We start from the raw sequence: 21,824 nt of genomic DNA on the forward strand, positions 1-21,824 counted from the left end.
GAAACTGCTTTGTTTAGTGGTTTTTATTATCATAGATTTTATATAATAAAGTGTTATGCTGTATAAAGTTGTGCATCTACAGTGGCTTCTCTTTATAACGTGTTGATACAAAAATCTATAACCAAAATAATAAAATAATCTATAATACAGCATATAGTCACTCATCTCATCTCATCTCAGCAGTCCCCTCGTCATTAAGCATAATACATTCTTGTTCTTCTCTTTTCCACCTTGTCATCACCTGAGCCGCCACCACGGTGCAAGTACTGCTTAGCATCAGCCTCACACATAATCAGATCGTTAACAACATAATAATCCTGTTCAATTTGTCCCTGACAACAACTGCATTTCAAACAATGCATATGCCACTTTTGGCCTAAATCATTTTCAATACACGAACCTTCAATTCCAACCCCACATGATTTACAAGTTGTTGAATTTAATAAATGATAATGTTGGAAGCAGTAGGGCTCATCATCCAATACATAACACTGGACCTGCTTATTAAAGTGAGTTGGGCATGATTGATATGAGCATTTGAAACATCCACGGTGCCATTGGCCCGACAATTCGCCAGTTTTAGAAAAAATCGATTTGAGTGAACCTCTAGCTGAAGGATCTATTGGCTGATTACATGATCGACATGGCCCCATACCTGGTTCATATTGAGCCGGTTTAGGTTTTGTGTGAGATGCATCTGGGTGCAGTGTAGTGTTTGGCATTTGTTCTTCAAATTGGTCCAACTCGGCAATGATTTTTGTGAACTCAGCCGAGTCTTTTCTCTCAGGAACACCATTTGGATGCGAGAAATTGTCCTCTACTTGCTTCATGTCCCTCCTAGTTGGCGAAACGTGTGAATGCGAAACCGACAAGGGCTGAATGGATTCAATTGAAGCAATCGACATGTCGTCACAATTGCTATCTTTAGTATTGTTGGAGCCAGAGCTATCTCGAGTTTTCTTCTCTTCATCGACATCTTGTACACTGAATTGGGGAATGGGAGGACGTGGTGCTGACATTGTTGATTGTTCAGATACAGACTTTTGAGGTGAGGAATAAGTTGGGTCTTCTTCAAGTTGATCAACATTTTCACTGCCATTCTTCAAGTTTTGCAAGTGTGTTTCCAATTCTTGTTCAATGCGTTTGTCTTCTTCACTGATTGACTCTTTTGATAATATTGAGCTAACCATTGACCCGCGATTATAGTCTCCTTGAGATTTATTCACTGGTTCAGTAGACAAAAATTGTTGATACTCTGGTGACTGTGCTTTTTGATGATGCAAATCATTCTCTTCGTCATCAGCCATGAGACGAACATTGAGAGAATTTTCAAGCTTGGCTGAGTTTACATCTGGAGACATATTTTGCAACTGAGCTGGATTGGCTGGTCCCGAGGATTGATGAGTTTGTAAATCTTGCTTGAACTCATCCAAAGCAGGCGACAACTTATCCTCTCTAATCTGGGAGTAAGTTGGTTGTCTAGGAATACCAGTTTGATAGCGTTGATTTGGTGGTACCGTCTGATGTGAGTTCATTGGTGATTGCTGTACCATTTGTTGCGGTTGAATTGGAAGCTGTGGTTGAAAATGTGGTTGTTGCTGTTGCGTTGGACTAACCATAGGAGGCGGTGCAGGTCTTCTTTGCAGACGTGGTGGGTATCCAGGAGATTGAGGATGTTGCTGGCTATTCATTTGCCAACTAGGTGGCCCAGGAGGGATGCCCGTCATTGATCTAGGCAAGCTTGGATTAGGTATATGTGGCTGGGCCATAGGGTGTGGCATACCACTCATTGATCTGGGCATACCAGGTTGGTACATCGCCGTTGGTGAATTCGCTTTATACATTGGTTGACCAGAATGAGGATGATGATGATATTGAGTTGGAGATGTAACTTTTCCTGCACCAGGCATTGGTGCCATACCATTCATTGGCTGCTGTTGTAGCTTGGGTGAAAAATTAGGACTCATTGGGTATGGGACAGCTTGATTTGAGGGTGGAGTAATGTTTCTGTTTGACTGTGATGGATATGATGGATTCATCGGTCCACTAGGTGGCCCATTCATCATCATTGGTGGACGTTTTCTCGTCTTTCTTGGATCGAATGGTTGTGGAGGACCTTGATGGTGGTACATTTGTGGAGGTACTGGACCATTTGCTGAACTTGGTGTTGGAATTTGGTACCCGTGTTGAGCATACTTGTCCTCATTAGTTGTAGCAGTTGGAGATGGACCATTTTCATTATTTGAATCAGTAGATTCGGAGACCTCTTCAATTACCTCTTGATGAGAAAGGCCGTTGTAGCCATTTGATCTATTTGATTGATGTGAATTAGATGAATGCTGTGATGCAACAGAATGGTCTGAATGGTGCGATACATTAGAATGATCTGAATGATGTGATGCAACAGAATGTTTTGAATGCTTTGAATGCAATGAATGCATTGATGAACTTGGGTGGTGGGATACAAATTGCTGCGAATTGTTTGAGTGTGCTCCAGCAGGTTCTTGCTCGTGAGTATTGTTGTTCAAGTCTAGTGTCAAGTTCTTCACATTCTTGTGTTGCTTGTTTGGACTTGTATGGTTTATGGTGTTGGTGTTGGTGTTGGTGTTATATTCTGCTTCCTCATTGTATCTCGCTGTCGTCACTGTTCTTCCAGACAGGTCGCGACTGTCATTGGAATTGTAGGAATCCTTTCTTCTATATTGTTGGTCTTGTTCAGGATATGCAGCTGATACGGAGGTGTTGGACTGTGATTGTTCATGGAATTGATAATGTTCAGGAGAAGTCCTGTTGCTTGTGGATGCTGAGCTATTGTTCCGACCGTACGATTGCATTGAATTGGATTTACTTGACTCCGAAGATGATTCGCCTGATTTCACCCCAGAGTCAGGTACTTGACCAACAAGAGGAAGACTTTCCTTTGTTGCTGTCTTATAGCTACCACTACCGTTGCTCCTGTTACCAAAAGAGTCGTTTGAGTGGTTTTTATGTCCCCAATGGTTTGAGTTTGAAATTGATCTGTTTGAACCTCTGTCGTCATTTTGAGATTGTTTATATCCCTTCTTATTAACATCGAACCCTGCTCTTTCGTAAACGCCTCTATATTTGTGTACAGGGTTGAATGGAGGGAATGCCGAGTCTATTCCTCTTGGCGATTGCTCCGATTCACGTATGAATGTAGGGAATGATCCCATCTTGGGTGATGGTTGGTGCATTGTGGAATCCAGTGGGTAAGAAAATAAAGAAAGCTAGATATATGCAGTTTGATGAAAATGATCGACTAGTTGTGAGTAAATGTCTGAATATGTGGTTTGGTCAAGTAATAGTAGGTTGGTTTAGTTTGTTGATCTGATAGTTTTAGACGATTCCAATTTGTTTTGAAAAAAATTAGTGTTGAATAAAAGAAAAATAAATAAAACAAAACAAACAAAAGGTAACAAAATATAATAAAATTTATTTAAAGTTGTCGTTGTGGTTGTTGTTTGTTGTTATTGCCAAAGTGTAAAGTAAGTAGTAGTAGTGGTGGTGGAGGGGGTAATAATACTGAATGAAAAGAGGGCTTTTTCTAAAAAGGTTATGAGTTAAATAAAAAATTTTTAATCAATTGAATGGGATGATTGTTGTTTGATATTGTTTGATAGTTTTTTTGGTGTATTGGTTAAACACAAATCGATGAAATTCTTTTTCTTACTCTTTATGACAAATTGTACGCCAAAGCAGGTAATACTGTTAAACCACAAAGAGGGAAAACTATCAAGCTTAAGCTTAAGCTGTGTGTATTATTGTTTGGGCTCTTTCGGTTTATTGTCATATGTATATGTATAGGATAGATTTAACTCTTTTTGGTGCATTCGGTACTGCATATAGCATAAACAATCTTGTTTTTCTCTTCACGTGTTTGTGTTGCATATACCCAAAGAGTGTAGCATAAAGTATATAATCTGACAACCGCTACCATGTCCACAACTTCCTTTCAAAACATAACTGAAACTGCAAAAGGGATCTACGTTAAAGATTAAACAACAGCACTTTAAAAGAAGACAGTATAATACAGAGGTTACGGGTATCTGCCAGTATTTCACGTTCTTTTACAATCGTATTATTCATTTATACTTACAATTCGTCTATCTCAGTCGAACAAAGTCACTGTGCAGACTAACTTCTATGTACAGTAACAGATAACTGCATTAGATAACTGCATTGGCTATACTATCTGTATTGTTATGTCTTCAAAATTTCACTTTGCATCTGACGTGTTTTATAAAAGCATAACTGTACTACTTTTTTTACCATTTGTTTATACTACTACGTGCTACTACGCGTTTAACACTAAACAAAAACAAATTCAATTTCCCCCTTCAATTAAATTCATATGGTAGCGGTAAAATTTCTTTGCTTTGTTACAAGACATACCTTTATGCGACATTGAAAATTCACGACACTATTCACAAGGAGCAGTTACACTTTCTCTTTTGAGCTGCACAGTACTTTAGCCTCAATCTCAATTTCACTCTGACCCATCCCCATTGCAATGGAAAGAGTATATACGGCTCTATCCCTATCGCTTATCACAAACAAGAGACTTGCCATATGCTGTGATAATACAACAGACTCAATAAATCACTTTGTTAGAGATATTCTACAACCAGGGGGGTTTGATGACTGGCAATATACAGTGATTGATTTACTTGAGCACAAGAGTATCAAAGATATCCTACACCATTCAACAATTGAACAGAATGGTGGACTTCAATTCAAAAGTGTTATCATATGGCAAAACCTACAACATTTAGACGAAATACGACAGAAGGAATTGTACAAACTAATTTTAGAAATTGACCACTACAACAAAAACTCATCCAAATGTAATAGACTACCGGCTACTATCAAAGCAGAAGGGAGCATGTTCAATATAGCTAAACCTCAGTTGTTTACCATCATCCTATTTTTAGAATATGGCCGATTCAACGACAAAATGTATCCTTATTTGAAGGAAATGTTTTGGTCAAGTGTAACATCGCCACTTATCAATGAATACAGCGAGCAAGTACATTTAATGCCTAACTATCAATCAACAATAGTTAAATTAAGGTCAAAAATAGATACAGTATACATGAGTCCTAATATCAAAAGTTACATCTACTCATTGCTAGTATTCATCAGATGCCACCGGTTGGCATCTTTGGCACCAAAGCTGGTGCGTGTACCAACTGCAACAGTTAACTACATACAGGAATATTGCAAATCATTGGTGCTTTGGAGACGACAGTTGCAACTTAGTCGAACCAGTATGGCTGATACAGCAGTATCCAACGACGAAAACGAATTAGAGAAAACAGCCACTGCAGCTGTAGACTTGGAGCTAGAAGAGGAGACACACTTGTTTGTGACACCCGAGTATGTCAAAATCGCAATGAGAAATATCGGCTACTGGCTAGTCGATTGGGAGACTAATCGGAAATTTGCAAACACCGAGGACTTTAGATTGGACAAAAGTGCTGCCAACACGGCCGAGAATGAAAAGGTTTTAGACAATAAGAAATTGGAAATTTCAATGCTAACGGGTGATTGGTATGGAAGTGAGTATTACTGTGCCAATGAACTTCTCAAAGGTTACAAGGCTGTGAGGGATTATGACAGTCCAACGGGGATGTCAAACAGAATAGTAGATGATGCTATGGAGTCAGTGAGACCTCCATTATAGTGTATATAGAAAAAGCGAAATAAGATCAACAGTCCGTGGGTGAAGCAAAGTAGCTGAGTATCATAGAGTAAGATCGGTTATAAAAGGGCTAATTGTCATAAAATTTTAATGACATAAAAAGAATTGAAACGTCATGAAATCTCTCTCCTAATTATTCTCTTTTCTTATGAGAACAACGAAAAACCAACGACGACAAAAAAAAATAAAAGGCGAATGAACAAACAAAAATAATCAACGAGCGAAAAAGTCAACCAATAAAGTACAAACGACTTTTAAAAGGCAGCAACATATCACTTACAAAGAAAGAACAATAGATTTGAATAGTTTTATCGCAAATTGAATAAATAAAGTATAAGTGAACTTAGTGATACAAGCTAATAAGAAAAATCGAGAAATCAACATCTCCCCATTGTTCTATTAATAACAGTTTGCTTTTTCCAATGTCCGATATTCCAATTGATTTTACCGAACTCACCCAACTAACCCAATTGGGTATTTCTCCATCGTCGTTGGACTTCAAATCAACCACCTTGGAGTCGGATCATTATATATGTATTCGTGAATCGGGTCCACTGGGCAACACGGTTGCTATTGTCGATTTGAAAAACAACAATGAAGTCACGAGAAAGAACATGTCAGCAGATAATGCCATTATGCATCCCCAAGAGTTTGTCATTAGTTTGAGGGCAAATGGAACTACATTGCAGATTTTCAACTTGGGGTCTAAACAGAGGTTGAAGGCCTATACTATGAATGAACCAGTCATATTTTGGAAATGGCTTGACAATCAACATCTTGGTTTGGTGACACAATCCCTGATTTACTTTTGGAATGTGTTTGATGGGACCAATGACGGGCCAATCAAGTTGACTGACAGGCATCACACATTGAATAATGCTCAGATCATCAATTTTGTTGCCGAGCCAGATTTGAATTGGTTTGCCGTTACTGGTATTGCTCAAGAAGATGGGAGAATTGCTGGTCACATTCAGTTATATTCAAGGTCAAGAAACGTTTCTCAACCAATTGAAGGTCACGTTTGTAAATTTGCTTCGTTAACCCTAAGCGGAGCTGTTCAACCAACCAAGGTGTTTTGTGTTGGTAACAAGAATGCACAGGGGCAAGGAAACATGCATATTATTGAAATTGACCATGTTGATGGAAACCCACCATTTCAAAAGAAGGTCGTTGACATTTTTTTCCCACCTGATGCAAGTAACGATTTCCCAATAAGTTTACAAGCTTCGGACAAGTATGGAATAGTTTACATTTTGACAAAGTATGGTTTCATCCACTTGTATGATATGGAGTCTGGGTCCAACTTGTTTGTCAACAGAATTACTGCTGATCCAGTATTTACCGCAGCCAGCTACAACAATGGAACTGGATTATTGACTATCAATAAGACTGGCCAAGTATTGAGTGTTGAAGTCAGTAAGGACAAGATTATCCCGTACGTTTTGGAGAAATTGGCCAATGTACCTTTGGCAATCTCTTTAGCTGGACGTGGTGGATTCCCTGGTGCTGAAAATTTGCTTAACCAACAGTTCCAAGCATACTTGAACCAGGGGGACTATACCAATGCCGCTAAAGTAGCTGCTTCTTCCGAACAGTTGCGTACACAAGACACCATCAACAAGTTGAAGCATATTACCCCTCAACCAGGTCAAATCTCACCCATATTACAATACTTTTCAACTTTGTTGGACAGGGGTACTTTAAACAAATTTGAATCTATTGAATTGGCCAAGCCTGTATTGCAACAAGATCGTAAACCTTTGTTTGAGAAATGGTTAAAGGAAGATAAGTTGACTTCATCTGAAGAGTTGGGTGACATTGTCAAATCTTATGGAGATGCTGCATTGGCTTTGGCGGTGTACATCAGAGCCAATGTCAATATCAAGGTGGTTTCGTGCTTAGCTGAATTGGGCCAGTTTGACAAGATTTTGCCATACTGTCAAAAAGTTGGCTACAACCCGGACTACACCAACTTGATCCAAAACTTGGTTAGAGTCAACCCAGATAAGGCTAGTGAGTTTGCCACTTCGTTATTGTCTAGTGACACACCACTAAACGTTGAACAAATTGCTGATTTATTCTTTTCTCAAAACTATATTCAACAAGGAACTGCTTTCTTATTGGATGCATTAAAGAATGATTCTCCAGCTGAAGGTCATTTGCAAACGAAAGTTTTGGAAATCAATTTGTTGCATGCGCCACAAGTAGCCGATGCGATCTTGGGAAATCAGATGTTTAGCCATTATGACAAACCAACCATTGGTAAATTGTGTGAAAAATCTGGTTTGTATCAAAGAGCCTTGGAGCATTATGACGATTTGAAAGATATCAAGAGGGTTATTATCCACACCAGCGCCTTGCCAAATGATTGGTTGGTTTCATACTTTGGTCAATTGAATGTTGATCAATCTATTGCTTGTTTGAAGGAATTGTTTAGCCATGACTTGGCACAAAACTTGCAAGTGATTATCCAAGTTGCCACAAAGTACTCTGACTTGATTGGTGCCAAGAAGTTGATTAAATTGTTTGAAGAATACAAGTGTACCGAGGGGTTGTACTACTACTTGAGCTCCATCGTCAACTTGACTCAAGACCCAGACGTTGTTTTCAAATACATTCAAGCTGCTGCTAAAATTGGACAAACTAAGGAGATTGAAAGAGTTGTTAGGGATAACAATGTTTACAATGGTGAAAAAGTGAAAAACTTTTTGAAAGAAGCCAATTTGGAAGATCAATTGCCCTTGGTAATTGTATGTGATAGATTTGGATTTGTTCATGATTTGATTTTGTACTTGTACAAAAACAAGCATTTTAAATTCATTGAAGTCTATGTTCAATCCGTTAACCCCGATAACACGCCACAAGTCATTGCTGGATTATTGGATGTTGACTGTGATGAATCGATAATCAAGAACTTGTTGATGTCAGTATTGGGCAGAGTCCCAATTAAACCATTAGTTGAAGAAGTTGAAAAGAGAAACAGATTGAAGATTTTGTTGCCATACTTGGAAAAGACTTTAGAGGGTGGCTCTAATGATCAAGAGGTTTACAACGCTTTGGCAAAGATTTACATTGATTCAAACAACTCACCAGAAAAGTTTTTGCAAGAAAACAACAATTATGATACTTTAACTGTTGGTAAATACTGTGAAAAGAGAGATCCATATTTGGCTTACATTTGTTATGCCAAGGGAGGCAATGATGATGCATTGATTGAAGTCACCAACGAAAACAAGATGTACAAATACCAAGCAAGATACTTGTTGCAGAAATCTGATCTTGATTTGTGGAACAAGGTTCTTTCATCCGACAATGTTCACAGAAGACAGTTGATTGATCAAGTTATCTCCACTGGTATCCCAGAATTGGATGATCCTGAACCAATTTCAATCACCGTCAAGGCTTTTATGGAAAATGAATTACCCGAAGAGTTGATGGAATTATTGGAAAAGATTATTTTGGAACCATCTCCATTTAGCGACAATGCCTCGTTGCAAGGATTGATGATTTTGACTGCTGTTAAAGCTGATTCATCCAAGGTATCCGGCTACGTTGAAAAGCTCGATAAATTTGATCCACTTGAAATTGCACCTTTGTGTATCGACAATGGTCTTAACGAAGAAGCTTTTGAAGCCTATGACAAGTTTGAATTGAGATCCGAAGCCATGAAAGTATTGATTGAGGATATTGTATCCTTGGACAGAGCTGAACAATATGCTGAAAAGTATGACACGCCAGAATTGTGGTACCAACTCGGTACTGCACAATTGGATGGATTGCGTATCCCCGATGCCATTGACTCCTATGTCAAATCTAAGAATCCGGAAAACTATGCTCAAGTGATTGAGATTGCTGAACACGCGGGTAAAGAAGAAGAGTTGTTGCCATTTTTGGAAATGGCAAGAGAGACTTTGAGAGAACCAGTTATTGATGGTGCATTTATCAATGTTTATGCCTCATTGGACAGATTGAGCGATATGGAAAACTTTGTCTCAGGAACCAATGTTGCCGATTTGGAAGCCATTGGTGACAAGCTATTTGAGGCCAAGAACTACAAGGCAGCCAAGATTTTGTATAGCAATGTGTCCAAATATTCCAAACTTGCTACTACTTTGGTTTACCTTGGTGATTATCAAGCTGCTGTTGACTGTGCCAGGAAAGCATCCAATACCGAAGTTTGGAAACAAGTTAACAATGCTTGTATTGAAAACAAGGAATTTAGATTGGCCCAAATTTGTGGTTTGAATTTGATCATTGATGCTGAGGAGTTGCCTGAATTGGTCAAGACTTATGAATACAATGGGTACTTTACTGAATTGATTGCGTTGTTTGAAAGTGGATTAGGTTTGGAAAGAGCCCACAAAGGTATGTTTACCGAGTTGGCTATCCTTTACTCCAAGTACAGTCCTGAGAGAGTTATGGAACATTTGAAGTTGTTTTGGTCAAGAATCAATATTCCTAAAGCCATCACTGCCTGCGAAGAAGCTCATTTGTACCCTGAATTGATTTTTCTTTATTGTCATTACGAAGAATGGGATAATGCTGCTTTAACCATGATTGACAAATCGGAAGTTGCATTTGAACACTCGTCATTCAAGGAAATTATTGTCAAGGCTCCCAACTTGGAGATTTACTACAAGGCAATTCAATTTTACCTTAATGAACAACCATCATTGCTTGTTGACTTGTTGCTGGTTTTGTCGCCAAGGTTAGACTTGCCTAGAGTTGTTAGAATGTTTGTCAAGAGCGACAATCTTCCCTTGATCAAGCCCTTCTTGGTGTCTGTGTTGGAGAAGAACAATAGAGTTGTGAATGATGCATACCATTCATTATTGATAGAAGAACAAGACCACAAGGCTTTGAGGGATGCTATTCAGTCTTATGATAGGTTTGATCATATTGATTTGGCTGAAAGATTGGAAAACCACTCACTTGTCTATTTTAGACAAATTTCGGCATTGCTCTTTGCCAAGAACAACAAGTTTAACAAGTCGATTTCCATTTTGAAAAAGGATGGTGATTGGGTCAACTTGTTGAAGGTTGCTTCTGGTTCAAACCAAAAAGTTGTTCATGAAGTACTAGACTACTTTGTTTCCACCGGTAATTACGAAGCTTTGGTGGCATTGTTGTATACATGTTATAACCATATTGATTCTACCTATGTTGCTGAAGTTGCATTTGAATACCAATTGGGTAACTTTGTTGCGCCATACAAGATTTACAAGGATTTTACTAGGGAACAAATGTTGAATGATTTGTTAAAAAGGCTTCCAAATAAGGAGGAAGAGACCGAGGAGAATGAGAATCCAAGATTTATGCTTACTTATTAGTTATGGTTTTTTTTTATTAGTTGTTGTTTGTACAGTTTTGAATATAAAAAATTTTGTTGTTTTGAAGATTATTAGTCTGTTTGATCAACGTGCTCTACTAATTATACTATCTCCTTTGACCTTTAAAGTTCATCATGGTAATCTTTTCAACCTTCTTTATCCTCTTTACACTAGCATAAAGCAACACCGCAAGAGCAATACTAGATACCACAATCACAAATTCAAACCCTCCGTCAGACTCTTCTATGAAGTTTTCCAAATTCATTCCATACAATGCCGCAAGATACAACGCCACCCCCATAGACAACAACCCAGTTGAAAACTTCAATCCCAACAACATCAATTCATTTCGATTTGAATCCAAAACAATATTAATAATCTCTTCGGTGGTTTTAATTTGTGATCGCAAGTTTTCCACCGTTTGAACAATTTCATCAGCCGTTTTGTAATACGATTCCAACAACATTTCAATCTCAGGATGGTTGGTTCCCGATCTGGGGTCGGTCAAGTACATATCATTCAATTCATCGTCCCTCTCTAGTAAATCTTCTAGTAGGTCTCGTATCAAGGTTGCCTTTTGTTGAAACTGGGCTAGTTTCTTTGACTGGATGAGTAGATACCGCAACTTGTACCGTTCGATGCTTTCATCGAGTCCTGATAGTACATTTGTTAGTATCGTCTTATGAACCTTCATTTCTGTCGTTAAATTGGATATTACGTGGATCAAGATGGCTTCGAGGGCACGAAACTCGTAAAACTCCGTCTCTTGGTGAGTTGATGATATGTTTTCTTTGAGTTTATTTTCCATTAGTTTGAGGAGTTGCAGTTGTGAATGGCTTTCACTCTTGATTGAATAAGTCGACGAATACGAGTCGAACAAAGTCACTTGATCCTTTTGGATAAGAGCACGAATATTGAGCAAGTTAAGCATGATGCAATTCTTTCGAGTAACTAAACTGGGGACAAGTTCGATATTATGCATGGCGGAAGATGGTGATTTGGCCCCCAACCCCAGAGGAGTAGCTGAATGTTTCGATAGCTTTCTAAAATCACGCGACACCAAATTGTATTGTCTCATAAACTGTGATTTCGGGACATCTTTCCCATGGTGTGTCATGTCTCCATGAGAGTTGAAGATTGTGCATTTTATTAGTTCATTCTCTTGTGATTTCGATGATGATAGGGTCTTGTAGATGAATAAATCTTCAAATGAGTCCCTTGGTTTGCTTCTATATTTAGGTACATTTTTGGTAGACGACGACACATTTCTGGAATGTCGTAGTAGGGGGAAAACTGGTTTGGTGATTATCCTCTGTATCATGCTTGGCATGTTTTGAAGCATCCTTGTTTTTATAAATGCAGCTCTTTCGGGTTTTAATTTTATTTTCTTTTTCTCTTCATGAGGTTACGATAAACGTGTTGATTTTCAAATGAGAGTTACTTCAAATGACGAGATAGAGGTATACGAAGAAGTTGGAAGAGGTGGGTTCGGTGTAGTTTACCGTGGCATAATCAAATCTAATCTTGAGGAAGTTGCAATCAAACAAATCGACCTAGAGCAGGACACAACTGACTTGATTGAAATCAACAAGGAAATACAAATTCTTAGCGAGTGCCGATCACCGCAAATAACATCCTACTACGGTTCATTCGTCAAGAATTACAAGTTATGGGTCATCATGGAGTACGTTGATGGAGGGTCGATATTTGATTTGTTGAGCCCGGGCAATATCTCCGACGAGGCGACCATTGCATATGTCGTGAAGGAGGTTCTATTGGCGTTAAAATACCTACATAACCAGGGCAAGATTCATCGCGATTTGAAAAGTCAAAACATATTGGTCAATAAGAAAGGCGAAATCAAATTGACTGACTTTGGCGTTAGTACGCAGTTGAGTTCAAGTTTTTCCAAGCGAAACACTACGGTGGGCACTCCTTATTGGATGGCACCAGAAGTCATATTGAATTCGGAGTCAGGCCATGGTTTTAAAGCTGATATTTGGTCATTGGGCTGCTGTGCTTATGAAATGTTGACGGGGAAACCACCGTTGCAAAACCATATTGCTCCAATGAGAGCGTTGAGGTTAATATCGCAATGCCAAAAAGATGGTGATTTCGCCAAACTTATAGAGTTGGAACTGTTGGATGCATCACAGAGCTTTAGGGATTTCCTAGGTGTTTGCTTTATTGAAAATTCAAAAGCCAGATACGATGCCAACAAATTGTTGAAACACGAGTTTGTTAATCGAAATATTGACAATGGTTCGAAACGAATTAGAAAGTTAATTACTAGGAAACAATTGTGGATTCAGCAGAATGCAAGCTTCAAACCACGATCATTTTACGTTGAGACTCAGATGCGTGATAATCAAGATAAATGGAGTGACAAGGGTGAAGGAAATTCCAAAGACACCGAAGTGCAATTTGATATTAGTTCCATCAGTCTTAGTGATCATGATAACGATACTCTTCGTGGTGGCCTGGTGCAGAAAGACCCTCTTGCTGAAACCAAGTCTCATTTTGGAAAAGTACATGCAAAGGCTATGAGTAAGATTGAATCAAAGTACGGATTACTGAATGATCAGTTGAAATCATTTAACCGTCTTGAAGATGAAATGACGGTGCTTATTACAGAGACAAATGAAAAAATAGTTCTTTTCCAGTACTTAAAGTATCTATACAGGGAGTTATCCAAAGAGAAGAATAAACAATTGGGGAAGCAAATTCTACCTTCAACCGCACAACGCGAGGAACCAACACCAAGCACAACGGCATCAACAACTTCTTTAAAAAGTCAAAATCAATTCAACAAGTTCGATGAAATTGAACTGCGTCTTATGGATTCATGTATAAGGAAAATGAAGGCACGACACGGCCGGCATTAGCTCTTTTTTTTTTCTTTTGCTACTTTATCTTTTCCAATTTTCATTTAGTTCAAATACATTGGCAACCCCATCAAGCCCTCCAGTTACTAGCAATTTCCCGTCATTAAACGTATCGATACTCAATACTGCGTGAACCGTGTCATTGCCCTGGTAATTCCATACCAATTCCTTCAGTTTAATATTCCAGCACAAAACTCCATTTACATCACTTCCACTAACTATAAGATTTCGTCCTTGATAAATTATAAATCTCAGTTCGCAATTGTATTTTTCACAAATGGGACTCTGTTTGGGACCAATAAATGTCTTTACTACTTTATTTTGCATGTAATCCCATAACCTAATCAGCCCATCTAAGCTTGTGCTCAAGATGTATTTGCCATTAGGTGACCTCTCAACATTCGCCACTGGAAAGTTTTGTAAATCGGCAGTTGAAAGCGAACTCGTAGCCGTACCATGTGAAGTGCTCGTAGTTAGGGTCTTTAAACATTGATATGTTTCCAAATCAAACAATCGAATCAATCCGTCGTATGAAGCACTGATGATGATTGAATTATCTGGTGTTAAAGTCACACTCGATATAGGGTCGGAGTGCGCTGCTAACGTAGTCAAAATCTTTCCCGATATAACGTCCCATATAGTTATGGTTTCATCGGCAGACCCACTAATTAGCAAGTTACCCTTGGAATTAAATTGCATCGTGGTTATATGATACGTATGTTTTTTGAAAATTTTAATACATTTTGATGATGACGAACTGTTAATGGACCAAAGTCGTATAGTAAGATCATCTGAACAGGACGCAAGAACTGACGAGTTAATTGGTGAAAACTTGATATCGGAAATACCCTTTGTATGTCCTAGTAACTCGCCAATTGGCTCCCCTTGTGTAGTGTAGATTTTGATTTTATTCTGGGTTGCCAATGCCATTATAGAACCGTCGGGAGATATTCGAATTGATGTAATGGCATTGGACTCCCTTATCTTTGTCTTTGAGATGTAAAGTTCATCATTTTCTGGATCTAGTGCTATACCCATTGCATATTTTCTAGCCTCTGACTCTAGGTAACTTTTGCTTACAAAAAAAAAATTCTTTGAGATTTCGTTTTATCTCGGAAACAAAAAATCTCAGGCCCGCAAGCAAAAAGATCTAATCAAACAATATCACCATACTCTATCCACTTTCCTTTACTCACAACCTACATTGTTCCTAGAGCACAATGGAGAATCATTCAAATAACTTATTCAGGTTCAGTCTTGGCAACCTCAGATTACCCAAATCCGCCAAATTGAGAGCTTTTGGAATCTATTTGGCAGGAGGGTTGTTTGCAATTGGATTTTGGTCTTTAATAGATTCGGCCATATACTCCAAGACGGTGAATGCATCAGATGTACATGTAACATTCATTGATTGGCTACCATTTATTTGCTCCTCATTGGGTATGTTGATTGTCAATTCAATTGAAAAGAATAATTTGTTGAACAACGAACAAGGTGGCGGCGGCATGTTTGATGAGGGTGCTAATTACGTTTGGGCAGCTAGAACGATTTTATTCTTGGGATTCAGTTTGTTAGCAGGTGGACTTGCTGGTAGTTTTATGGTGTTCATCTTGAAGTACTTGATGAAGCATTACTCTTTCCCAACGTTGGGCATGGGGGTATCCAATATTGTTTGCAATGGCTGTGTAATGTTGAGTTGTATTGTGTTGTGGTTATCGCAAAATATCGAAGACGAATATAGCTACAGTTTAGCTTTATAAGCACAGAATGAGAAAAATACACTGTTATTGGTCGTTGTGACCTTTATATATATACTAAACTCTATAAAATCGAAAGCTAAAGAAAAATTTGGTAAAGTAAAATCCCTAAACTAAACGGGGTTCAATTGTAAGAACTGAACGTTGCAGGTGTGTGGTAATGCTAAAAAATACTGAGGGTGAAACTCGGACTGTTCTTATGTTATCATACGAGTCCAAGTTCACCCTTGTATGGTCCCAATAACTCCAACTCATAATCACTAAAATTGAATAAATCCAACATAATTGGCTCAGAGGTGCCCCTCGGATACACTTTGAAATCCCTACTCTTTAATTCATTGAAAAATGGTTGAACTAATACTTTTCTTGGACTGGCTCTTTGCTCAGGGTCATACACCAATATTTTCATCAAAAGATCAATAGCATCGGGCGGTGAGTTACTAAAAATCTGCCTAAATCGTTCTTCAACCGTGCAACTAAACAACTTTGTCGTATACATATTACCCCTGTACTGTGGATTGCTCTTAAAGAAGAATGTGTTTGGTGGTGGGCCCAATAGCTTTGCGATTTCTTTCAACTGCGTCTCTGGAGTATGTCCTTGGAAAATGGGTTTGCCAAGAAACATCTCAGCAATAACACACCCCAACCCCCAGATATCTATTTTCGTCGTATATAACGAACACCCAACAATTAATTCTGGAGCTCGATAGTACCTTGAACAAATGTAACTCACCGAAGGTTGGTTAGGCTCTAATTTCTTTGCTGAACCAAAATCACAAATCTTTAACCGAATTGTGGATGGATCAACAAGTATATTTGATGGCTTAATATCTCTATGACTCACACCAAGTCCATGTAAGTACAACATCGCTCTCGCTAATTGGAATGTGTATGCTTTCATATGCGGATAGGGTATAGTATATTTTGATTGACGATAAAATTTAATTTCCGATTGTAATGTTGATGGTAAGCATTCCATTACTAAGTTCTGATACACTTTATCATCTGCTGAACTTCTCTTGTCAAAGAAGAATCTCAAGCTCACGATATTTGGATGATGTACAACGCGCAATATCTCCAATTCTCTTGATTTATATTCAGTTTGCGCCGGTACGCGTTTAATTGCAAATGGTCCCAACCACTCGTCCTTGTGCTTCCCATTGGTTGATTGGTTGGAATTGGAGTCAGATTGAGTTCCATTTGCTTGTTGGGATGTATTGTCTGCATACCTCAATACAGCCTCAACGACGGTTCCGAAAGCCCCCTCACCAATTTTCTTGTACTCCCTTATAGTCATTCTACTTGAGGTTGAGGTTTTGTTGTTTACAACCTGTGGTAACGTGTACTCCTTAAGTACTCCTCCTGTCGGTTGTGCCATTGTGTTGATGCGTATATATTAAATTGAACTGCGTTGCGTTGGCTGAAAGCAAAAGTATGGGTTTGCGTGTGTCAAAAGGCTGTGTGTGCGTGTGTGTATCCAGAGTGTTTGTTGTTATCTGCTTGAGATTTGCTCTTCTGTGATAATGTGATGTTAGCAACTCCTCTGATCTAGTGAAGTTCTAAGAAGAATTAATCCAATAGCAAATGGTATATGAACTTAAAAAGCAATTGGTATTGAGCTGTATGGCTATGGCTTTGATTGATTAAACGGTTATAACAAAGATTAAATGTGTCAGAGTTTTTACTATATGCGTTGATTTTTTTTTGTTGTTAATTGGATATACAACGCACACGCCAAACAAAAAGTGTATACTATTACTGATTTGGTGTTTGTATTGTTTTATCTTTTACACGTGACTTACACAAAATATTAAGTTTTGCAGAAACACAGTCAAAGAAGTGGAGGTAGGGAAGAGAAGACCAGCCAGATATAGAAACAAAGTAAGTGAAAGGGAGCAAGTTGCATTGATTGGAATCATCTGCTCTGGTTCAATTAGAAAAATGTTTTACTAAGGCGTCACTCGTTTTGCACTTTTATATCATTTTCATGCAAAATGCTTCACAATACTTGCATTTATTTGTTATGCTATAAAAGTTGCAGTTAGACGGCTTCTTGAATTTATCTCAAATATAAATCAAGTATAGTGTAGATCCCTGATTTGAAAGCCTAACATCTCCTACCAAGCGAATTCAAGAATAATGGGAATCAGAGGCATCAAAATATTTATATGGAAGAATGGGTGCAAGACTAGTGAAGAAAAGAAAAGGCGACTTTAGGGTGGAGCTGGTAAAGCTTAACTGCTTCCTTATGCACCTCACTAGCAAAAACACTATTTCAAATAGGACGTGTTATTTGTTTCCTCGATTGTTGCAAAACTATTTCTAAATACATCTGGTAGCACGTCATTTAACAATTTTTCTTTTCGATTTGATCCTTTCAATCGACCAAAACAACTTTAACACAGTGCAATAATACCAAACCACAATGTTTAGACAATGTTTGAGTGGACTTTGCAGACAACCAAGAACCGGTTTGAAGGTAACTCAACTGCTAGTATCTCCCATTAGGACGATACACAATGCCTCCATATTAAGCCAAACACAACCCATCGCGACAACACCAGAACAGGCCACTGTCAAAGAAACACCATTGTCGGAACTCAGCAGAGTCATCGAAGAAAAAACTGATGATCCAACAAACCAGAATGCTGCTACAACCCCCTCTTCCAAACAGCAAGCAAAGGTAAATGAGAAAATAGTGTATTGGAAACTTTACTCGACATTCAATAGACACAATACTAGGTGTACGTTGGTTGCCGTTGTCGAGGACTTGAACTTTATGGAAAATAATCCACAGTTGTCTTATAATGAGAAAGTGCTCTACTATTTGCAATTACCACACAAGGTCAAATATTCGGTTACAGCCGGTCAACTAGGATTTAGAAAGTCCCAAAGACAAGAATATGAAGCAGGGTTCCAAGTAGCGGCCAAGATGTTTAAGACAATTCAGGAGAGAAACTATATCGGACCTAATGATAAGATTGAATTGATTTTGAAGAATTTCGGAAAGGGAAGAGAAGCTTTCCAAGCTGCATTGCTAGGTAAGGAAGGATCCTACTTGAAAAACAATATTGTGAGAATAAGCGATTCAACCGTGATTAGATTTGGAGGTAACAGACCAAAGAAGTTACGTCGTTTGTAAGGGGAAAAGTGGGCATCTCTAACTTTGCTAAAATGCTGTGGGACTGGAACAAGGTTGTATATGTGCATTTCTCTATCTACTTGTATATAAGACTAGGTAACTAATACCATCAGAGATGATAGATGTGATATAAGCTTTGTATTGACTGCTTTCGCAACCTGGAAAGGTAAGTGTATATAGCCCTAAAATGTATTTAATTCACGTGCACATTTTGTTAATTTTACACTACAAAGGGAGAAAAAATTGGTAGCACACATTCATTCCACCCATAGTAAAATCCCACCACACACAAAAAAGGAGAAGCATGTGTGAGAAACGACAAGCCAAAAAAAAAAGGAAGAGAATTTGATAGACTGAAATTTTTTGCAAAGACCTGTTTAAACCTTTCAATCAATTCATATACATATATTTATCAGCAATGGGTTGTATGTTGAACATTCATATTTAAAGATAATGGACTGAGAAGGAGATAAATAAGGGATCGAGAATATTTTCAGAGAGGGGCATGCCATCGATGATGTACCTTTGAAGAACTATTGAGTAAAACAATATGAGAGATGGATGCATGATGAACTGTCGACATTAGAAGCAGAGAATAGAGGAAGTGCTGTATACTCGTAGACACCATGTCGTTTAGGGATATTCATCATTCATTTTACTTATTACGGGCTCCCTTTGATTTGCTCCACCATTTCAGCACCAACTACACATGAACAAATTACTAACTATTCTTTTCTAGCAACTACTAAAGGAGCTATCACCGCCAAGAAGGCTGCTTTGAAAGGTATCAACGGTAAGAAGGCCGTCAAAGTAAGAACTTCCACCACTTTCAGATTACCAAAAACCTTGAAATTGGCCAGACAACCAAAATACCAAAGAAAATCCGTACCACACTACAACAGATTGGATGCTTACAAGATTGTCGTCTCCCCAATCGCCACTGAAACCGCCATGAAGAAGGTTGAAGATTCAAACACTTTGGTTTTCCAAGTTGACATCAAAGCCAACAAGCACCAAATCAAGAAGGCTGTTAAAGAATTATATGACGTTGATGTTGATTACGTACACACCTTGATCAGACCAAATGGAACCAAGAAGGCTTACTTGAGATTGACTGCTGATCACGATGCTTTGGATATCGCTAACAAGATTGGTTACATCTAATTGTCTATTGAATTTAATTAATCTGTATATTAAACAATAAACGAGAAATAAGGAACGGGTGAGTAGAATACAGTGGTTTAGTTTCTAGGCAACTAATTAACTTAGTAGATCAAGCTAACTCCTCTAGTTTTGACTCTATATGCCAAGTTTTCAATTTTATACCGCGATTGAGAATTTTCGTCTTGCGTTTCAACAGTATATTCTTTACGTCGTTTTGACACAACAACTTGGCAAATTGCTTCTTCACTCTTTGCAAGTCGTTGGGGTGAAGTTCTTCAACAGACTGTATACCGAGGAACCGACATAGCTCGTAGTGCAGAAATTCGGCAGCTACATAGTTGCCATTAGAATCGTTTAGATGAAGTTTAAAAGATGAAAATTCCATACTTTGTCTGGCCAAGGGTTTAATCACCAAGGGAACCTCGGGCACCATGGTAATGCTATTCACAACATCGATAACATAAGTTGTCAAGTCGTTATGACTTGTGTCACTTTTGCATGTATTTTTGAGGTGGGTGACGGTTGCAAATTGACATACTGTAGTTGATTTATGCGTGGCCAACACCCCATCTGGGGCATTATCATCATCTATATCTTGCGATATAGAATAACTGTCAGCTACTGTGTGCGTCGGTGCTGTTGCAAAACCCTCAACATCAAAGTCCTCGTCAGAGTAGGCCTCGTCGTCATCCACCGCTGGAACTTGCGACTCGACATTCATCATGACTGAATCTTTCTTGTTCTGTACGCTTGGTGGGTTCAGAATAAAGCTAACGTCGTTAATGCTTGAAATAGGTGATGAACCACCTGAGTTGTTCAAAGTCTTGTCCTCATCCGTATCTTCATTAGGCGTCTGACTCTGTAGAAACGTTGGATTTTGAGAAATATTATCAATATCTTCATCCAGGACACCAAAAGTTTTCACAAATTCTTTCAATCCATATTGCTGATCGAGTTTTTTAAAGTATTCTCGACTCACACACGCCTTCAATCTGTCAATAAAGTTTATAAATTCTTGTTCGATCCCCAACATTTCGCGAGCTAAATTCTTCTTGTAGACAATTCGACAACTGTTGCCCCAACCTTCATAGTTTTTGTTGTTGTATTTATAAAGATCAAAGTTGATTCGAGCTATGGCGATATCTCTATCTAACTCTTGGAATATCTTCAAATACGAATCGAAATTATGTTTCAATTTGACGGTGAATAGCTCATTTTTACTAAAGGCTTTATTCTCGAGTCTGCATTGAGGTAAATTTCCAATATAAGCAGTTTCATTGGCCTTAACACACGTCCTTTGTTTGATTTCCGTGAGATCACTAAGTAGTATAGTGCCCGAGCTACTGGTTGGTAAGTTGTGGAATATAATAACAGGGATATCGTACCGGTGTCTCGCGTTAGGAAGCGTCTTGACGTCAGGAAGTTCAGACAACGGATCTGTTTGATAAAATCCGGGTACAGTTGTGCCTTCTTTGGTAGGAAACTCTTGCTTCTTTTTCATTTCTCTTTGCTTGTCTGGTCTGGTCTGGTCTGAAAATTGGGGTGGTTAGTTTTAAAATCAATCGCGTGTGTAAATATGTGTCTATTTTAACGCGCCTTTTAATAAGGTACCATTTTTTGATACCTTGTCATTCACAGTTTTGCAAGAATTTAGTTAGCTTATATGGCAGATCTAATGAAATCAGTCGTACCTTATCCTCTGCCAAAGCCATGCCCGACAATCAATATAATGGGGGGTGTATCGAGTTTGATATTGGAAACTACCACCAATGTACTGCATATAACCATTAAAGACTTTCGCATCTCCATTTCGATTCAGTTAAC

At 38.4% G+C, this 21,824-nt stretch overlaps 11 protein-coding genes across 11 annotated transcripts; 6 read left to right on the top strand and 5 right to left on the bottom strand. All coding sequences in view use genetic code 12, as the record gives it.

Annotated features, from left to right (window-relative positions):
• Positions 1-194: 194 nt before the first annotated feature.
• Positions 195-3,215, bottom strand: CANMA_001131 (uncharacterized protein; the record flags this gene model as incomplete). Its single annotated transcript, XM_051813068.1, has 1 exon — positions 195-3,215. The coding sequence occupies one exon, from the start codon at positions 3,213-3,215 to the stop codon at positions 195-197; it is 3,021 nt and encodes a 1,006-aa protein (XP_051673267.1).
• Positions 3,216-4,531: 1,316 nt separating this feature from the next.
• CANMA_001132 (uncharacterized protein) lies at positions 4,532-5,704 on the top strand (the record flags this gene model as incomplete). Its single annotated transcript, XM_051813069.1, has 1 exon — positions 4,532-5,704. One exon carries the CDS (start codon positions 4,532-4,534, stop codon positions 5,702-5,704), a length of 1,173 nt encoding a protein of 390 aa, XP_051673268.1.
• A 440-nt stretch (positions 5,705-6,144) lies between these two features.
• On the top strand, positions 6,145-11,052 carry CHC1 (clathrin heavy chain; the record flags this gene model as incomplete). The annotated part of the gene is made up of 1 exon (XM_051813070.1): positions 6,145-11,052. One exon carries the CDS (start codon positions 6,145-6,147, stop codon positions 11,050-11,052), a length of 4,908 nt encoding a protein of 1,635 aa, XP_051673269.1.
• A 106-nt stretch (positions 11,053-11,158) lies between these two features.
• On the bottom strand, positions 11,159-12,382 carry CANMA_001134 (uncharacterized protein; the record flags this gene model as incomplete). The annotated part of the gene is made up of 1 exon (XM_051813071.1): positions 11,159-12,382. The coding sequence occupies one exon, from the start codon at positions 12,380-12,382 to the stop codon at positions 11,159-11,161; it is 1,224 nt and encodes a 407-aa protein (XP_051673270.1).
• Positions 12,383-12,482: 100 nt separating this feature from the next.
• Positions 12,483-13,937, top strand: CANMA_001135 (uncharacterized protein; the record flags this gene model as incomplete). Its single annotated transcript, XM_051813072.1, has 1 exon — positions 12,483-13,937. One exon carries the CDS (start codon positions 12,483-12,485, stop codon positions 13,935-13,937), a length of 1,455 nt encoding a protein of 484 aa, XP_051673271.1.
• Positions 13,938-13,961: 24 nt separating this feature from the next.
• Positions 13,962-14,975, bottom strand: SWD3 (Swd3p; the record flags this gene model as incomplete). The annotated part of the gene is made up of 1 exon (XM_051813073.1): positions 13,962-14,975. The coding sequence occupies one exon, from the start codon at positions 14,973-14,975 to the stop codon at positions 13,962-13,964; it is 1,014 nt and encodes a 337-aa protein (XP_051673272.1).
• A 182-nt stretch (positions 14,976-15,157) lies between these two features.
• Positions 15,158-15,697, top strand: CANMA_001137 (uncharacterized protein; the record flags this gene model as incomplete). The annotated part of the gene is made up of 1 exon (XM_051813074.1): positions 15,158-15,697. The coding sequence occupies one exon, from the start codon at positions 15,158-15,160 to the stop codon at positions 15,695-15,697; it is 540 nt and encodes a 179-aa protein (XP_051673273.1).
• A 202-nt stretch (positions 15,698-15,899) lies between these two features.
• Positions 15,900-16,991, bottom strand: CANMA_001138 (serine/threonine/tyrosine protein kinase; the record flags this gene model as incomplete). The annotated part of the gene is made up of 1 exon (XM_051813075.1): positions 15,900-16,991. One exon carries the CDS (start codon positions 16,989-16,991, stop codon positions 15,900-15,902), a length of 1,092 nt encoding a protein of 363 aa, XP_051673274.1.
• A 1,128-nt stretch (positions 16,992-18,119) lies between these two features.
• Positions 18,120-18,836, top strand: CANMA_001139 (mitochondrial 37S ribosomal protein YmS18; the record flags this gene model as incomplete). Its single annotated transcript, XM_051813077.1, has 1 exon — positions 18,120-18,836. One exon carries the CDS (start codon positions 18,120-18,122, stop codon positions 18,834-18,836), a length of 717 nt encoding a protein of 238 aa, XP_051673275.1.
• Positions 18,837-19,254: 418 nt separating this feature from the next.
• On the top strand, positions 19,255-20,000 carry RPL25 (60S ribosomal protein uL23; the record flags this gene model as incomplete). Its single annotated transcript, XM_051813078.1, has 2 exons — positions 19,255-19,261; positions 19,576-20,000. The coding sequence occupies 2 exons, from the start codon at positions 19,255-19,257 to the stop codon at positions 19,998-20,000; spliced, it is 432 nt and encodes a 143-aa protein (XP_051673276.1).
• Positions 20,001-20,109: 109 nt separating this feature from the next.
• CANMA_001141 (uncharacterized protein) lies at positions 20,110-21,712 on the bottom strand (the record flags this gene model as incomplete). The annotated part of the gene is made up of 2 exons (XM_051813079.1): positions 20,110-21,525; positions 21,692-21,712. 2 exons carry the CDS (start codon positions 21,710-21,712, stop codon positions 20,110-20,112), a joined length of 1,437 nt encoding a protein of 478 aa, XP_051673277.1.
• Between the last annotated feature and the right edge of the window lie 112 nt (positions 21,713-21,824).

The sequence above is a fragment of the Candida margitis genome (assembly GCF_024628925.1).
Source record: "Candida margitis strain CBS 14175 chromosome Unknown scaffold35, whole genome shotgun sequence".
In the NCBI taxonomy this organism is placed as follows: Eukaryota; Fungi; Ascomycota; class Pichiomycetes; order Serinales; family Debaryomycetaceae; genus Lodderomyces; species Lodderomyces margitis.